General features: G+C 35.5%; 1 protein-coding gene across 2 annotated transcripts in view; it reads left to right on the top strand.

Annotated features, from left to right (window-relative positions):
* The window catches only part of LOC123628350 (ubiquitin-conjugating enzyme E2 E2), a 333898-nt gene that overhangs the window by 254790 nt on the left and 60565 nt on the right, over positions 1-18543 (top strand). For both annotated transcript variants that reach the window (XM_045538028.1, XM_045538038.1), the window contains exon 4: positions 5244-5376. In XM_045538028.1, the coding sequence (XP_045393984.1) occupies positions 5244-5376 (133 nt within the window). The remainder of the gene's footprint in view (positions 1-5243; positions 5377-18543) is intronic.

Below are 18543 nucleotides of genomic sequence, written 5' to 3'. Positions count from 1 at the left end.
GTCATCTGGGATGAATATACTCTGTGCCTCATTGCCAGCTTCAGGATTGGTAGGTAAGAGCAAAGATAGGGCAATAGTGCTAAACTCTGGTCTCTTGCACCACTGCTTCTCAATATATTTCAGCCCTTTGCACTAAGCTAGGGTAACTGTGATATGATTTCATCTTTTCTTAAATAAGAAAAATTAAACCCTAGAAATAAAATTGAACTCTGCTTCATTTCTCATCTCTAGATATATTTCCTCCCATGTCCCCACTTGACCTCACCCCTGTTCTTTTTCTTTGCACAGCCACTATCATAAATTTAGGTATATCTTTCCAGTCTATTTCTTAAATGACTTTGACAAAGATATGTATCTGTAAACAATATAAAGTATTTATACATTAGGATCTTTAATTTATACAGTAGGATTATACTGTACATATGCTGCAACTTGTTTTTCTCACATAGCATTTTGGTATATTTTTGGCATACTTTTTCTTAATATAAAACTTTGATACAAATATAAGAACATATCTAATACATAAGTAGGTTATGAAACCTAGTAATAAAACAGATAACTCTTGAATACACCACACACACTGGGAAGAACTACCCAGAACTCTTGAACCTCCTGTATGCTGCTCTTCCAGCCTCTGCTCCCACCCAGAAAATCACTCCTCTGAACTTTTTTCTTATTGATTTTCTTGCCTTACCCCATATTTATGTATCTCTCAACAATATATTTTCTTGTTTTTAAGCACTGTAGAAATAATATCATACTGTATATATTCTTTTTAGACTTGCTTTTTTATTCAGTATATCTTCAAGATTCATTCATGTTTCTCCAGATATTTTCACTGCTGTATAGCATTCCTTTGGGTAAATTTATCCCTTTTTCTGTCAGTAGGCATTTGTGTTGTTTCCAATTTTGCTATTACAAATGATGCTTCTAAGAACATTCTTATACATGTCTTCTGGTACACACGTGTCAGTTTCTCTGTGGTAAATACCTAGGAGTGCAGTTGCTATGTTGTAAAATAAGAGTACAGTTGACCCTTGAACAACATGGAGGTTAGGGGAGCTGACCCCCTGTGTAGTCAAAAATCCATGCATAACTTTGACCATGTATAATTTTGACCCCCCCAAAAAATTTAACTATTAATAGCCTAGTGTTGATCAGAGAAGGCTTACTGATGATAACATGAATAGTCAATTAACACATATTTTGTATGTTATATGTATTATATACTGTGTCCTTACAATAAAGTTGACTAGAGAAAAGAAAATATTATTAAGAAAATCATAAGGAAGGAAGAGAAAATACATTTACAATACTGTAATGTATTTATCAATACTATAAGTTTGTAACATCTGTTTACCAGATGAATTGTCTCTCCGAAATAGTGAGCAGCCACAACTGTAGATCTCAATCGAAGGTCAAGTAATTCAACTTTTTCTTCTACTGACATGACTTTTGTCTGCTTCTTGGGAGCACTTCCAGCATCACTAGTGGCACTTTTTATGGGTCCCATGGTGTTATTTAAGTTTACTGTATTGCATGAAACACAATGAAAAACACACAAGAACCGTGAGAGATCACTTTTTGCTGCAATACACAATTTACTGGAGAGAAAAATTGCTCATGCGGAGATGACTAGTGTCACATGGTGTTTTAAGCAGATACTTGCAACACTTGTGCTCACAACAATATCAACAAGAGATTGGCTGCAAAATTATTACAATTGTAAAGTATGTACTACAGTTAATTTTTTGCAGTTATGATTTAATACTGCATCTTCATTTACATTTCTCTTGACTGTGAATGGTGCCATGTATGGTAGGTGTTTGTGTAAGTTTTGACACCTTTTAACTTTTTATTAGAGATTTGTGTATGTTTTATGGTAGTAAATGGTAAAATAGACTAGTATCTACATATACCTTATGCATATGACATACTTAAACATTTTCTTAATTTTTTTGATATTTCTAGACTGTGTAGTCCATCTGAAAGTTTTTCATATTGTCACAAATCTCAAAAGATTTATAATGTACTTAGTGTAGAAAATTTATGTTTAAGTGGACACATGCAGTTCAAACCTGTGTTGTTCAAGAATCAACTGTATATTCAACTTAACTAAATAAGCCTACATTCTTATCCAAAGTGATTTAGGAGTTATGGTTTTCCCACATCCTCATCAACACATGGTTTTGTCAGGCATTTATTTTAGCCTATATATTTTGTGAAATAATATTACAGAATTGTGATTTTAGATTTCATTTCCCTGATTTGGATGAGACTGAGCATTTTTCATAGTATTGGCCATTTGTGTTTCCTTTTTCTTTTTTTAGAAATGTCTATTCATGTCTTTTTTAGTGGAGCTAGGCTTCTTCTTACTGATTCTTAGGAATTTGTAAGTTCTGTACACTAGAATTTGGTTGGTTTTATATGACCCAACTATCTTTTCTCAGTTTGTTGGCTTGCCTTGTCACTTTCATCAGTCAGATTCTAAAATTTTGACTTTTGCATTTAAGTGTTTAATCCTTCTGCAGGAGAGTTTTGTGTATTTATTAAAGATAAAAATTCAATTTCTCTGTTTTCCAAATACAAAAACTATTTTCCAGTCTCATCAGTTCTGATATAAATCAAGTTTCCATATGTGTGTGGAAAAGTTTGAGGAGTTTCTATGAGCTTCCAAACAAATTTTAAAATCAACTTGTGAAGTTTCATTTTTTAAAAACTGTTAGACGTTGGTTGGAATTGTAATGGATCAGTTTGGGGAAATTTACTTCTGAAGGATATTGAGTCTCCCTATAATGAATCCAAGCTTGTACCATTCACCACAGGACATCTAGTAAGTTGAAAGACAAGATGTTGGTGCAAGGAAAATGACTTTTCTTCAGAGAGCCAGCAAACTGAGAAGATGGAGGACTAATGTCCTAAAGAACCTTTCTAAGTTATATGAACTTTAGGCTCCTTTTTATGTTAAGGGGGCGCAGCTTGCAAGAAGTAACTGAGGACTATAGACATCTGGGCGTCAGGGAGAGTCTGAGGAGGTTGTAAAACTTCATTGTTCTTGGTCAGTTAACTTTGGAGGATGTAGGTCAGGTCAAGATGTTCCTATAAATCTTTAACATAGCATTGTTACTTGTGTGCATACTTTCCTTATCTCCCCAGGAGTTAGTTTTGGGAAAAGGATGGTTATCATCTTTCTTCTAGAGTTGAACTACAAAATAAATTCTTCCTATAATTAGCTGGTCTACGTGCAGCTAAGCAGAAGCTTTTAAGCTAAAGGATGTTACTGCAGGGGATCAGAAGCAAAATGGAGCTCCCCTTCCACTGTTACTCCCTACCCATAAACTTGGTATCGCTCTCCTTTTATTTAGCTCTCTTGAGTGTATATCAATAAGTTTTATAATTTTGTCCATAAAGACCTTATATATCTTTCATGAAATTTATTCATAAGCTTCTTGTATTTTTAATACTGGTGTAACTCATTTTAAAAATACATTTTTAATTTTGTTGGCATATTGAAATGAAGTTGATATTTGGATATTGATCATATATCTAGCCACTTTGCTAAACACTTCTATTAAGTTTAATAAATTATATATATTTTTGTATTTTTTTTCTGTGAACATAAATACTATAAATGCTAAGAGCTTTATTTTTCCCACTCCAATCCATATACCTTTTGTTTTTTTCTTGGTTTTTTTTTCATACTTTGCTGAATATGATCTCTAGTATGGTACTGATTAGAAGTAAAAATAGTGGGCATCCTTGTCTTGTTCCTCAATTTAAAGGGAGTGCTTTTAATATTTTTCCATTGAATACAGTAGTTGCTGTGAGATTTATGATAGAAGTCCTTTTTCAGGTTAAAGAAGTTTCCTTCTATTCCAATTTTGCTGAGTTTTTCCTTTTTATCATAAATGGCTATTCATGATAAAATGGTTGCTCAACAATGGATTTTTGTAGATATAAATTGATTTCAAAATAAGAGGGAAAGAAGCTAAATCTTTGTTGGCAATAAACTCTTTCCCAAGCACCTTAATAGTATTGCCCACTGTGCTACAGGGTGTAGGAGAATTTTTAGCTATTAGATGTAGGTAATAGCTTATTAAAGCAAGAAGAACACTGGAAAAATGAAATCCTAATCTCGTTTTGTCCATCTGTTCACTTGAGAGAACTAACAAAATTCATTTGACTCGTGGACTTTATTTTCCCCAGTAAAGTCAGGGATACAGGTTTGCTGCTAGTAGCCATGTGGCTTCTTTACTTGCTTTGCTATCATCTAAGGAACATTTCCTTACTAGGCACTAAGAGCAAGGCAAAACCTACTCCTCAAGGAACTTCTAGGGAGGGACAGAAGAAGCAATAAGTTACAAAACATAGTTATAAAACAAAATGGTACATTTTATCATCCCCAGACCTCACTGCTCTGATTTATGGGTCCTGAGTCCTTTGGGGAGAAAGAAAGATTTAGATGGAGGGACCAGGTACAGTGGCTCACATCCATAATCCCAGCACTTTGGAGGCTGAGGGAGGAGGGTGGCTTAAGGAGGATTGTTCAAGACCATCCTGGTCAACATAGCAAGACTTCATCTCCCCCCACCCACCCAAAAAAAAAAAAGAAAAAACAGCCAGGCATGGTGGCATATGCCTGTAGTCCCAGCCACTTGGGAGGCTGAGGCAGGGCAGATAGCTTGAGGAGTGGGAGGTTGCAGTGAGCTATGATCTTGCCACTGTACTCCAGCCTGGGCAACAGAGCAAGACCCTGTCTTTTTAAAAAAAAAAAGGATTCAGATGGGATATTAGATGTGAGCTGAGTCTTTGCATGATGCATATTTACTAATCTCCATGGACCTCATTTGTGTTCTCAGTTGTTAACAAAGGGGTTAGAGTAGTTGTGCTCCAACAGCCTTTCTCATTTTGAAATTTTGTCTCTTTGACTTGACAAATAATTTCACACTTTTATTAAACATTTGTTTTCCTACCTCTGGGCTGTGGTCCTTGGATTCTTCTGTAACATATGCTTAGGGTTGTGAATGACAAAACAGGACCTTTTGGGTTCTGTTTTATTAAATAGTATCAACATATTTCATTTATAAAACAATGATATGAACAATATGAATTGTAATAGAGAATCTATTAACTTCGTTCTGTTTTTATGGAATTGCTCAATTTATTGTTACCATAAATAGATTTTTTAAATTCCAGGCTTTATGTAATTTCTAAGCACATTTCATTTGTATGTCTTATTTCAGTGCTGGACCCAAAGGAGACAACATTTATGAATGGAGGTCAACTATATTGGGACCCCCAGGATCTGTCTATGAAGGAGGGGTGTTCTTTCTTGATATTACCTTTTCACCAGACTATCCGTTTAAACCCCCTAAGGTCAGTATGAAGTATTCATCCATTTTTAGCAATATGTATGATTATATGTGTATATACATATAATATTCTTAAATATACATATCTAGGAATGCATGTCTATTACTGATAGTGTATAAAAGGAAACAATGTGAAAAAGTATAGGTTATTACCCAATCCCAGCTTTTACTAGTTTCATTGCTTTTCTTCATCCCTTCTTATTATCTCCTTTCTGTGGTATATGCTTTAATATAATATAAAACACCATGTTTTATGGGTGGAAATGGGAGAGTGAGGTTGGGGCCAGGACTAACACCAGAGCCCAGAGAACCAGACATAGCTTGGGTGCCAGAGCCAGAGCCAAGTTCAGAAGTCAGGCTAAAGGCAGAGGAAGACTCACCAAGGCAGTTTATAGCCCTAGCTGTAGAGCTTTGAGTTTTGGTGCCTCCAGGGTTCAGCTGCTTACATAAAATACATATACACTAGCATGGGAAGTGTGACTCACAGAGGTTCAAATATCATGCCAAGAAAATTTAGTAAAGAAGTATTTATAATAATCTATTAATAAAACTGATTAATGAAATGTCATTTATGTTCATGTCAAAAGAAAGTGCAAGAGTGCAGTACATTCAGAACATAGAATAATTCATTTATTTAAGCCAAGATTATATGCTTTAAGATGTCTTTATATTCCTTTTTACTGCCTATAATTCAGTCATTTGACTATTATAAATGCCATCTCCATTAGCATTTGTTTTCTAATATGGCAAAGGAAATCATCCTGAGGATACTGACTATATTTTGTTTGGCTACTTAGAAAGAATTGCCATCTGGCCCTGACGTAACTTCTCAATGCACAGGAAAATAAAACAACTTTGAGTTGTGGGTTGCCGTAAACAATTTTCAAAAACAAGAATAAGAATAGACCTTCACCATAACTTTCTGTAATTCCCCTCCCTCCTTTTTTTCCTCCTGCTCTTTCTTTTTTCTTCCTTTCCATTAATGCTTGGATAGTGATTTGATACTAGAGCAATAAGTAATAATTATAATTATCTTCATTTTACCAATGAGAAAACAAAGGCACAAAGAAACTAAGTAACTTGCCTAGCCTTATGCAACAGTCATGTTGTCAGGATTTAAACTTGGGGAGTCTAGCCCCAAAGCCCATTCTCCTTACTACATTACTCAATACATTTTATTCAAGTTCACTGGGCCGGTAGCACTGGTGATCACCCGGAGCTTGCATTTGGTAGGTTTTTAATGATAAAGCCATAGTAAATCTAATATTTCTTTTCTCCTTTTACTGGACGAGAACCTTATATGTTTACTTTCTACTTTTGACCAGCCTATAAATCACCTGGCGTGTATGTTGCACTACCAGTGATGTGAGGATCTTTCTTTGACAGCCTCTGCAGTAAAGGATATACAGAGTGAGGAAGAGGAAGGAAAAATCAGACCAAGTAGTTGAGCTGCTTGTAAATCTGGTGTGGTCTGTTCTGTGAAATAGAAGTCTCGGAAAATGTGTGGACTTACTCAAGTTCTACATGGCAGAAATGAAATGAAGCTAAGAAAAGCTAGGGGAAGATAGTCATTAGTATTCCTACTGAATCAAGCCCTGTACTGGACATCAGCTGTGCCAACTCATTTCTTCACTAAAATACTCTAGTAAGGCTAGGATGTTTCCCTCTCACAGATGAGGAAACTCATATGAGGCTTAAGGAGGTTTTCCAAGAATATACAACCAGGAATCTACTGAACTCTCAGGGGCCATGTACTTACCTCTGAATTATACACAGTTGCCCTTGAGAAGTTTACTAGTAAAAATAGGTCATGGGAGGAATTTAATATCTGTCCTCACATATTTCAAGGACTATGGTGTAGGTTGAGTGTATGACATTGTTAGTTGTACTTGATGCCAAGTCTTCAGTTGAGTACTTAACCACCAATGATAGTATTCTGTCTGGGAAAATACTTGTCAGATGAAACTCTAACTCATTATGGCCAAGAAGAAAAGTGTAATAAACTGCTGATATGTCTAACAATTTTTTAATACTATATTTATTTTTCAGTATGAACATATATTTTAATGTTATAATTCAGATATCTATTTATTTATAAAGTAGAAGTTGCTTTATATTTTGTTGGGGATTATATTTCTTATTGCTGACTCCTCAGTGCTCAAAATCTGTACTTTTAAAATGAAGTTTAATATGTGAATATTGTAATGTTTTTAATTTTGCAGTCTACATATCTATTATAGAATAAAAAGATATTGTAGATAAGCAAAAGGGAATATATTTACCTATAATCATGTCCCCCAAACTCACTATTCATGCCATTTTGGTATATCTCTTGAGATTTTTGTTTTCCGCATATATATTTATACATATAAATATGTATGCATACATACCTCCATCGTTTTATCAAAAGTGAGCCATACTCCCCATGGCTTCTTAACTACTTTTTTGCCTAACATTATATATTTTTGCCCAACACTGTATATCTTTCCAGTAAGTATTTAATTGTGTTATAATTATAGAGGCTACATAGTATTTCATTATATAAATTTACCAAAATTTAACAAAAAGTTTCTGTGGTTGGATATTTAGGTTGTTGTCATTGCTTCTGTTATAATCAGCAGTGTGATGAACATCCTTATAATTAGATTTTCATATATTTGTATGATTATTTTCTGAAGCTAAATTTGTTGACGTGGAATTTTTGTGTAAAAATTTTGGACATATTTATAAGAGTTTCTGATAAAGGTTGAAAAATTGTCCTCCAGAAAAATTGTATCAGTGTACATTGTGGCCATCAATATATGATAGTATAGTATTAATACTTCCTTACACTCTCCTCAGCTTTGAGGATTTCAAATTTTTCTAATCTCTGCCAGTCCAGTAGATGAAAAATGATATCTTATGGTTGCTTTAATTTACATTTATTTGACTGCCAATCAAATGTATAATAGTTTTCATGTATACTATTGTCCAGTTATTTCTTTTTGTGTATAATGTCAAAGTATTTTTTCTTAAAAATCATACACCAAGTAAAATTAACAAGAGTACTTGAATTCAGAAGCAAAATAATGGAATATGTTATATTCCTATATTTTTTTCCCTGCCAAAAAAAAACTTTGAAAATACTCTGACACTCTGTGTCTAATGTTTTTTGTCTCAGAGGTTCTAATGACAGACATCCTAACTAAGGAGTCATGTGGCACAATAGGCCAGATACCTGTTTTTACAGTAGAAATGCACAGAGGTAACCCATTTTTAATTTGTCTTTTTCTTTCTTCCTGTGAATCTGGACATATTATAAGAAATAAGTAAGGATTCTCAACAGACTTAAGATTAGATAGATAGGAAAGTCAAGCATGTTTGTTATTTATTTTCAGTATCTCAGGCAACCTAGGCTCAAGTCAGACATTCTGTGTCAGTGTTCATATCTATTACTAGAAAACGTTGTTTTCTTTGGTAATGACAAGACAGTATCTGCCAGGGGAAATTCTCCAAAAAAAGGAATGATAAAATTCATGCCTTAAGTGTTTAAAAAAAACAAAACAAAAATTACACACATACATAAAAGTATCTGAGACAAATTAAGAATAATCTTTACAAGCATTTTAGCATAGTTCTTTCATTGCAAATTTTATCAAATGTGCTTTTAAATAAATCTTAGTGATCAGAGCATATTATATGTCTTACGGATTTGCTTGTTATTTTATAAAATCCAGCTATGGATTGCTTACTAATGAAATGTCATCTAATAGGAAAGGCGTTAACTACTTTCAGACAGTGAAATAGACAGTTTAGGTCCTCAGCTTTTCGAAGTCTTCATTTTATTTTCCTCATTAGATTTTTACTTAAATTTAGGCAAGTCAAGGCTACTCATGAATACAGTAGTTAATTAGTTGGTATCTAACATTTGAAAGCCAGACAGCGATCTGTAACTGAAGTTCAACAGTGAGTTCCACAACTTTATCCCAACTTGGTTACTATTACGTGCTTTTTTTATTGTTGTTGCTGCTACTGCTCAAAGAAGAAAGTTGAATGTGACTCTCAGGATTTTCAGAAAGAGCAGTGATTTACATGTGCAACCTGACTGCCTACTCCCTTACTCCGGCCTTGGTTAGAGAACACACAGTTGTTATGGAGTAACATGAATTAACTGGTTTTTAACCAGAGTTCTTACATTCATATACAGCTTCGCCATGTATCAAGTCCTTTCATACATTTTGAATTGCCTATATGACATCTCCAGTTGAACATCCAATAGTCATCTCAAATTTTACAAGTCCAAACCCAAACTTTTAATTACACACCCCAGTTCCACTCAAGGTAGCCCAGCATCTCAAGAAATATCATCTCTGTTTTTCCAGTTGCCAAAACCAAAAACGTTGCAATCATCTTGACTTCATCACAGCCTGGGCAGACCTAATGCCACAGGTCCAATCTTGAAAATAAATCCAGAATCTAAACATTTCTCATCACCTCTCCCTAACATCACTGTGGTCCAAGCCAACACCAACTGCTTCCTTCCCCAGGTTATTGTGGAATTCTCCTATCTGGGCTACCTGCTTCTGCCCTTGTGCCTCTTGCAGTGTTTACTCTACACCGAAAGATTCCTTTTATAATGTGTCAGATTATATCAGTTCTTTGCTTAAAACTCTTTACTGATTCCCAGCTCTCGAAATATCACCACAATATACTTTTCAAAGTCACCAACCATCACTTTTTACTCGAAGCATGCTCCTTCACAAATCTGTTTGCTCTTCCTTCTGCCTGCATTTGTATCCCCCCAAAAAAGTCACATGGCTTACTCCATTTCTGCCTTCAAGTCTCTGCTCAGATGTCACCTTTTCAGAGAGGCTCTTACATGACAAATTCCAGCCTCCTTATGTTGCCTATAAGCTTCCCTGCCGTCACCACCACACTTGGTTTTTTGCTGTAGCACTTCTCCCTCCTGGCATTATATATTTATTTGTTTTATTTTGTTTCCCTTTCCCCAGTTAGCATGTAAGTTCCATGAGCACAGAGACTTTGTCTATTTTGATGTCACTCCTGTATTCCCAGGCTATAGTAGAATGCCTGGTGATTTAGTAGACATTCAGTAAAAATTTGTTGAATTAATTTAATCCACACAGCTGTGCCGTAGAAAACTGTTAATTATGCCCCACTTAGTGGATCAGAGAACTGTAGTCCATGGAGGTTGAGTGGCACACAGGAAGTAGGTAGCAAAACTGGAATCCAAATCCAGTTCTAAATTGGACCTTTCATTCCAGTTATAGAGAAGATTTAAACTGCTTATATCCCTGGAAGAAGGAACATTTGTTCCTAGATTATACACTCTGGTATAATTAATTATATCAGACATTCCCCAGCCCAGGTATTTTTTGGGGGAGAGAGGAAGAGGTGATACAAGGAGGAAAGAATGTTAGATTTTGTCTTTCAGTTTTGCCAAGGACCCTCTTTCCAAAGACATTGGGGGCTTTTCTACGATTTGTTCCTAATTCACAGAGACTGAGGTATTACATCTATATTGAATAATAAATATTGATTTCTGGATTTTCCCAGCTTTAAGCTAAAGAAGAAGTCGTTCCGTATTTTCACACTTAACTAGTGTCAAAACACCCTTGTATCCTCAGTATCTGATTGGCCAATAGGATTGCTTACATCACATGAGTCAGTAATTTTTCTTTTTGGTCCATGTTCCTTTTTTATAAACCTTTAAAAGTATCATACTATTCTTTAATTTTGTGTGAAATTCCCAAATGAATGTAATGACCAAAAATAGATCAAAATGGTGTCATTGTCTTTGTGCTTTTAAAACAATACACATTGTATCTGTGTGTCCAACCGCCACTCCCAGCTACCACCAATTTAGAAATTAGAAGTAGGATTGGATTTTGTTTGTTTTCTGGGTAATACCAACTTTTTTGTTATAAACCAAATTAAATATGCCTATAAGCTAATAGGAAACCAGCCATTTGGCTGACAGAAAGTTCAATGTAGATATATTTGGGGAGGATACCTCTCTCCCTAGCTTTTTATAGTCTGCTGCAGTTCACTAATTTTAAAGAAGGACCTTTAGTTTATCATTATCTCCTCTGAGGTGCGTATTGCCCAAGCCAACTTAATCTATCAGACTGGATCAACTCAGCCACCTATACCTTTGCATCAGCTCTGATGGCGGTGATGTGTAATCAGCCCCTCTGACATCTACTGGCACACCCTTGTCAAAGCACCGCCATAAAGGGGGTTTCAAACAACTATTTTGCTGTGCCCTCCATACTCAGGAGTTCCTTTCTCTGGGGCTGTGACTTCACTCCAAATGGGAGTTGATGTTTGTTGATATTACTGTTAGCATAACTGGGAGGGGTAGACAGGCCTACATTCCTTCACAAAGGATGTTCTTCTACATGGAAGTTAGGTGAACAGAGGAGACTGGAGTAAAACATTCAGATGCTTGGAAAACAAGGAGCTTGTTTGCAGTCAGGACCAGGGAAAGATGGCAACCCACTTACTAGAGGGAGGCAACTTTTTCAAGGAAACATTTACAAATCTACACAAGTAACACCCTCCCCTCACTTGGGTTTTCTGAAGAGAGAAAGGTGGGATAACTCTTCAAGGTGAAGTTTTCAGTATCTGAAATATCAAAGAATAGTGATATCACTCACTGGTCCCAGAAAACAGTGAACACTGGGAACTCTGAGAGAAACACCGTGAGTCACAAAGTTCAAGGACAATAAGGTGACATTGAAAGGTAGTCTTGTAAAGGGAAAACCTTCTGTAAGACTGAGCTGGAAGAAACTTCAAATTTGGCATTTTCCTGATCTTTGTAGGAAAGGGTCCCTGATGGAACCAGGTCAAGACATGGAACACATACCCTATGTTGATTATTTATAAATTTAAAAACCATATTTTATTGTCCACTTGAGAAATGGGATGGGGAAATAATATTCTATGTGTAAGAAAAAAATGAACTATTCTCCACTTTATTTAAATGTGGTAGTTGCTTGGATAGCTATATTTAATGTTATTTTGTTAAAGCTTGGACAGAGTGGGCAGGTCTCAGTTCATTTTTAAGACTGCCTGCCAAATCAAATATCAGTCCCTTTATGACAAATGATTAAGTTTCCTTGATTTTTTTTTCCTTAGAGTTGGAGCTGGATCTCTTAGAAACTTGCTCAGGCAGGTCCAAAGAAAATGAAGCAGGGAGAAAGGAATGTTCTCAGCTGTCCAAAATCAGAGTCAGTGTGTAATCATGGCTTGTTACTGAATTAGAGAAAAGATATGGCCAACTGACCTTTTGCAGGTATTATGCAGGTCTTGCCTTCTAGAAAATAAGGAGAAACAAAGACAGAAAGTAAAGATTGTAAATAAAATGAATCTAGGATCAGATAGATTGGTTCATAATGATTCATATAGGTATAGCTATTCTAAGCCATTAGTTACATTTTTACCATGGTATCAGTATTTTAGCAGTTGTGTTAGCAGAGACCTGCTAAAAGTTCTTATAGGTTAGTCACTTTTAAAAATGTTTATATTAAGGCTCATTTTATAAAGCAGAGATTTATTGAACCACTACTGTTTTCTAGGCCCTTGCTACATAAAGATGAATAAGATACAACCCTGGGGAACATGGAAACAGAGAGAACGATTAGGGACTAATGCAATAAAAGAACTAAGGCTAACCTGTGCGGATAAAAACAAGGAGAATAATGTATGAATTCTTTTTTTATTTCTTTATTCAATAAATATGTATGTACCTTGCAGTGATCCAGATACTAAACACACAGAAGTGAGCAGAACGTGCCCCTTCTTGCATATATTTTACATTTAAGATATGATAGAACAGGATTGTTCAACTTTGGTACAATTGACATTTTGAAAAAGATAATTCTTTGTTGTAGCAGACTATCTTTTGCATTATAGGATACACAGCAGCATCCCTGGCCTCCACCCACTAAGTGTCAATAGCAATCTCCCTTTGTCTCCATTGTGACAGACAAAAATTTCTCCAGATACTGCCAGATGTCCCCTGAAGGAGGGAAATCGCCTCTCTCTATCTACTGGTAACTGATTTGAGACATCAGGGAGGACTGTCTGGTTTCTGAACTGAATAACCAGGTGGGGGCATGTTGCCTACAAGGAATTTATAGAACATCTGGGTAGGAAATGTTCAAAAATGTTAAGCTGACAGCTTTATAGGTCTGGTGTTCAGGTGAGTGATGTGAACTATACATACAGATTTGGGATTTAGCAGATACAGATTTGGGGGTTAATGCCTAGAATAAATCATCTCACCCATAGAAATGTGTAATTTTCAACCTATTCTGAATATCTGGACCTATAAATTTCCAGAATAGGTTTCCCAAAGGAAAAGAGTGATAATTGAAAAGACTAATAGAACCAACATTTTCTCTTTTTCATTATGTTCTCGCTATTTGGGGATTGGAAAGTTATTTTCCATGTAGAGTATTAGTGCTGGAAAGCTTACACAGTAATACCTGATAAAATTATCATGCTCTTATTGAAAGGAAAAAACCTTATTTCTTGTTAATAATTAATGAAAGCATGAACATTTAAACAGTTAAATAAATTAATCTTTCTACAAGTGTCAAAATCAGGCCTAAAATAAGTCAAAATAATTACCTGTAGTTGAAGAGGACTTCTGCACGGGAATGGACTACATGACCTTTTTCAAGCTCCCCTTGAGCCTCTGGCTTCTGTTTCAGTCATCATGGGAAACTAAAACTTAAAGAGATTAAGCAATGTGATTAGGATCACATAGCTAATAAGTGTCAGGGTGGAAATTAGAACTCTTGGCCTCCTGATTTCCAGTCCCCTAGCCCCAACTTTTCACACCTGAGCAAGCTGATCTGTGAAGTGATCTTGTTAAAGCACAGGATAAATCAGCTTCCTGCCTACAGCCATACTTTAGATCACCCCTTGTATTTTCTGTAGTTCTGCAGTTCATGGAGTAGTCCCTTTTGCCCCTATTTTTGTGGAGAATTAAGATTAAAAAGGGTTTCTTGCTTTGGCATTTACCATGTTACAAATATGTATATGTGTGGTATACTGTATATTTATGTTTCCCGTATACTTGACCACTAACTTATTTTTAACTCTATAGAGTAAATAAACAATACAGTAGTCTGTGCCACGAGGAAATAACATATAAAGCAGTATGTTTATTTCAAGTTATTTTCTTATTTTCTACTCTTTTTTTCTTTACCTTCATCCTTTTCTCCCTTTTAAAAAATCACTACTTCTTGTAGTGATTTCCCTTTCTTTTTTTGTGAAGTCAGATTCTGCCTCTGTCCCCCTTGGTAGAGTGCCCTGGCATCATCATAGCTCACTGCAACCTCAAACTCCTGGGCTCAAGCAATCCTCCTTCCTCAGCCTCCCAAGTAGCTGGGACTACAGGCACACACCACAATGCCTGGCTAATTTCTTTGTTTTTATTAATAGTAGAGACAGGGTCTCATTCTTACTCAGGCTGGTCTCAAACTCCTGAGCTCAAGTGATCCTCCAGCCTCCCAGAATGCTAGGATTACAGGCATGAGCCACCATGCCCAGCCACAATTTGCTTTTAAAGCCAGACTATTTTATTTTTAAAATTAGCTTTAAATCGGTAATATATGTATACAAGAAAACGTTCAAACAGCACAAAAAGTATATAATAAAATTAATCATAAATTGATCTTCGTGCCCATTGCTCAGCATTCTCATTATTCTCCCAAAGACATCTTTTTTCTACATTTGCTTTTTGCATTTACCATCTTGAAGATTATTTCATATTCATATATGTAGATTTTTATTAGGATTACATAATATTTCATTGAAATAATCTAACAGGTTCTCTGTGACGGACATATAGGGGTTTTTTTTTTCTTTTTTTCTTCACTTCCCTACTTAAGATCTTCCAGCACATAAAGGTTTTTTCCAGTCTTTTGCTATCACAAATGTTTCACTGAGTATCTTTGTACATACTGTCTTTGTGGACTTGTGCAAATACATCTATAGGATAAATTCTTAGAATTGGAGTTACTAGGACAAAAGGTATATATGTGTTCAGTTTTAATAGATATTACCCAGATTGCTCTGCAGAAAAGTTACACAAAGTTATAGGTGCACCAACTTGGGTAGGTGCACCTACCTTTTTCCTGCATTCTCACCAGTGCTATGTGTCATCAAATATTTGAACTTTACCAATCTAATGCAGAGAAAAGAATATTTAATTATAATTGCATTTCTCTCATTATAAGTGAAATAATACCTTTTCATGTGTCTAAAAGTTGGCCTCTTTCTTATTGAAAAGAGTCCAAACTTGCAACTTTGATGACCCTAAAGTCTTTGGAACTTAGTATTTTCATCTGTAGAAAGAGGTTTGACAATCTCTAAAGTTTCTTTTATCTTTTTAACTGTCAGTGATTTGTTACTGCCCTGCTTAAAACTCCTCAGTAGCTTTATTGCACTTAGAATAAAATCCAAACTTCTTTCCTCATCTTACAAAGCCCTGTGATCTCTCTCCCTGCCTCACCACACTGTAGCCCTCCTGGGCCTCCTTTTTATTCTTAGGAAGTTAGGATTTGCTGATCCATTTGCCTGGAACATGTGTGATCCAGTTCCTCATGTAGCCAATACCTTCCCATTCTTCAGGCCTCGTCTTCAGTGTTAGATCCTGAGAGTTGCATTTCCTGAGGTGCATTACCCCACGCTGGTTATTTCTACCACATCAGCCTGATCATTTCTTTCATGAAACTATCCACATTCATGTTATTTGTTGGCTTTATTTCCTGCCTACCCCCATTAGACTCTAAGCTCCATGAGAACAAAGACCTTATCTGTCTTACAGTGCTCAGCAAAGAGGATTGCTAAAGCAAATGATGTTCATTTTGCGTGTCACATCCATAACACTTCTGAAACCTAGTTTGCTCTGTTGTAGTATTGAAATGTTCAGTAAGTGTGTATGTGTGTTGATTGTCATTCTCCTAAGCATTGGATACACCTGGAAGGCAGGGTTTTCCTTTTTTTTTTCTTGAATATGCCTGCCATAAGGGCATTCGGTAGACGCAGTTGGAGGTAATATTTTTTATTTTAAAACAGTGAAAGGTAATACAGTTTATCTTAAAATGCTTAAAATTAAGTGCCATAGATATTGGCATGAAACTTAGTTGGCTAGTTCACCAAGAAATTAATCCATGTTAAAGAAAAAACTTGAGTTTTTATTTCCATCTTGTTGGGAATATGATATTCTTGATTTTATAAAGTGTCTAGGCCATATTTTATGCAGACCATCTGTTAACAAAAATTATAAGCAAATAATTTGCATCTCTAAATATAGGTTCAAATAATATTCAGCACATGGGCCAAATTTTGCAAAGCACAATAATGTAATCCAAGAATCAAGTACTTTTTTCTGTAGATATTTCCCTTCAGTAATATAGTATGAACATACTCCATTTTTCTGTGTCATTTTTACAGCTTCATGAAGTCATATCATGAAAGCCAAATCAATGCATATGCTTGTTTTCAAAGCCAGACTAAGGCAAAGAAAGTATGTAAACTGTCTTTGCTGCCACCTTGTCACATTGCACAATTGTGACTTATTAGCTTTATTTAAGCAGAAAATTCCAGGGGGAAAAATTTATGTATTGTATTAATAGTAGAAGGGAAAAACAAATTGTGGTATATTCATACAATAGAATATTATATAACAATGAAATAAAAATACAGAACAATGGGCAATACATATAAATCTCACAAATATGATACTGAAAGAAAGAAGCAAGCCGCAAAAGAGTATGTATATAAATGTATGATTTCATTTATATAAGTTCAAAAACAGGAAAAACTACCTTGTAGGAGTCAGAATAGTGGTTACATTTGAGGGAATGGTTGTGACCGGTACAAGGGAGATTCTGGGCTGCTGGCAGTATTCTATATGGTGGTTACTCCAGTGTGTTGACTTGTAAAATTCATCAAGCTATACACTGATGATTTGTATATTTTCCTTTTTATCTTATATTTCAATTATTTAGTAGTTTCTATTTAAAAAACCCTATATTGCTACATTTAGGCCAAGCCTTCTCCATCTTGTGAAAATTATTGCTTTGAACCTAAATATAGGTCTTTTTTTTTCTGTTAAGTTTGTGTTATTTATTTTATTCCGTAGTTGGCATACTTTTGACTAGTGTGTTAACGGTCTACCCAGCTTTATGTTAACCATAGCTTTGATAAGTATGTCTTTGTGTCTCCATTTAAATCACCGGTAAAATGTTGATAAAGAACTAATCACAAATTCTCCCACAAGAAAGCTGTTTTGTGCCAACTTAATTTATTTGGTTGTTTGGCCAGATCTAAAATTTGCTTATTAAGCCTCTTCCACATCTACCAAAACTGGGTTATCATTCAGTCTAGAATTCTCTCTCTCTCCCACAAGGATGCACTCAAACTGAAGTTTGCAACAGCCCAGTGTGCTTTTGAACTCTACTGTTTACAATCTCTTTGGTAATAAATAATACCTTCCCACATACATAAAACTCAAATTTATGACCGCCACGCTGGTCTGTTTGTTTTGGCACTAGGCCAGTGCCATTGACTGTAATAAGAAAGAAGACATCTGAGAGTTTAGATTGTATATGTGCCTTATCAAAATAGGAAGATGCTGTTAGTGAGTGTAAACAAGCAATGGTGTGATCACCTCAGGGGTGTAACTGGTTGGCACAGCACTAGCATTCAAGAAGAATCTGCATGTGACCCTTAATCTATGACATGACTTAAGTCTTTTGAAAGACCTCATCATAAACTATCCTTGATTTCAAATGTACTATGTCTGCTTTTTTCCCCTAATCTAATTTTATTTTTATTTATATTTATTTATATATATTTTTGAGACAAGAGTCTCACTCTGTTGCCCAGGCTAGAATGTAGTGGCATCATCATAGCTCACTGCAGCCTCAAACTCCTGGGCTCAAGCGATCCTCCTGCCTCAGTCTCCCAGGTAGCTGAGACTACAGGCACATGCCATCATACCCAGATAATTTTTTCTATTTTGCTCAGGTTGGTCTTGAATTCCTGGCCTTAAGCAATCTTCCCACGTCAGCCTCCTAGAGTGCTAGCATTACAGGCGTGAGCCACTGCACCTGGTCCCTAATCTAATTTTAATAACTGTATTGAAAAG

This window comes from Lemur catta, chromosome 1, assembly GCF_020740605.2.
Source record: "Lemur catta isolate mLemCat1 chromosome 1, mLemCat1.pri, whole genome shotgun sequence".
NCBI lineage: Eukaryota > Metazoa > Chordata > Mammalia > Primates > Lemuridae > Lemur > Lemur catta.
Note: the sequence above shows the minus strand (reverse complement) of the source record. Positions and strands in the feature narration are given on the sequence as shown.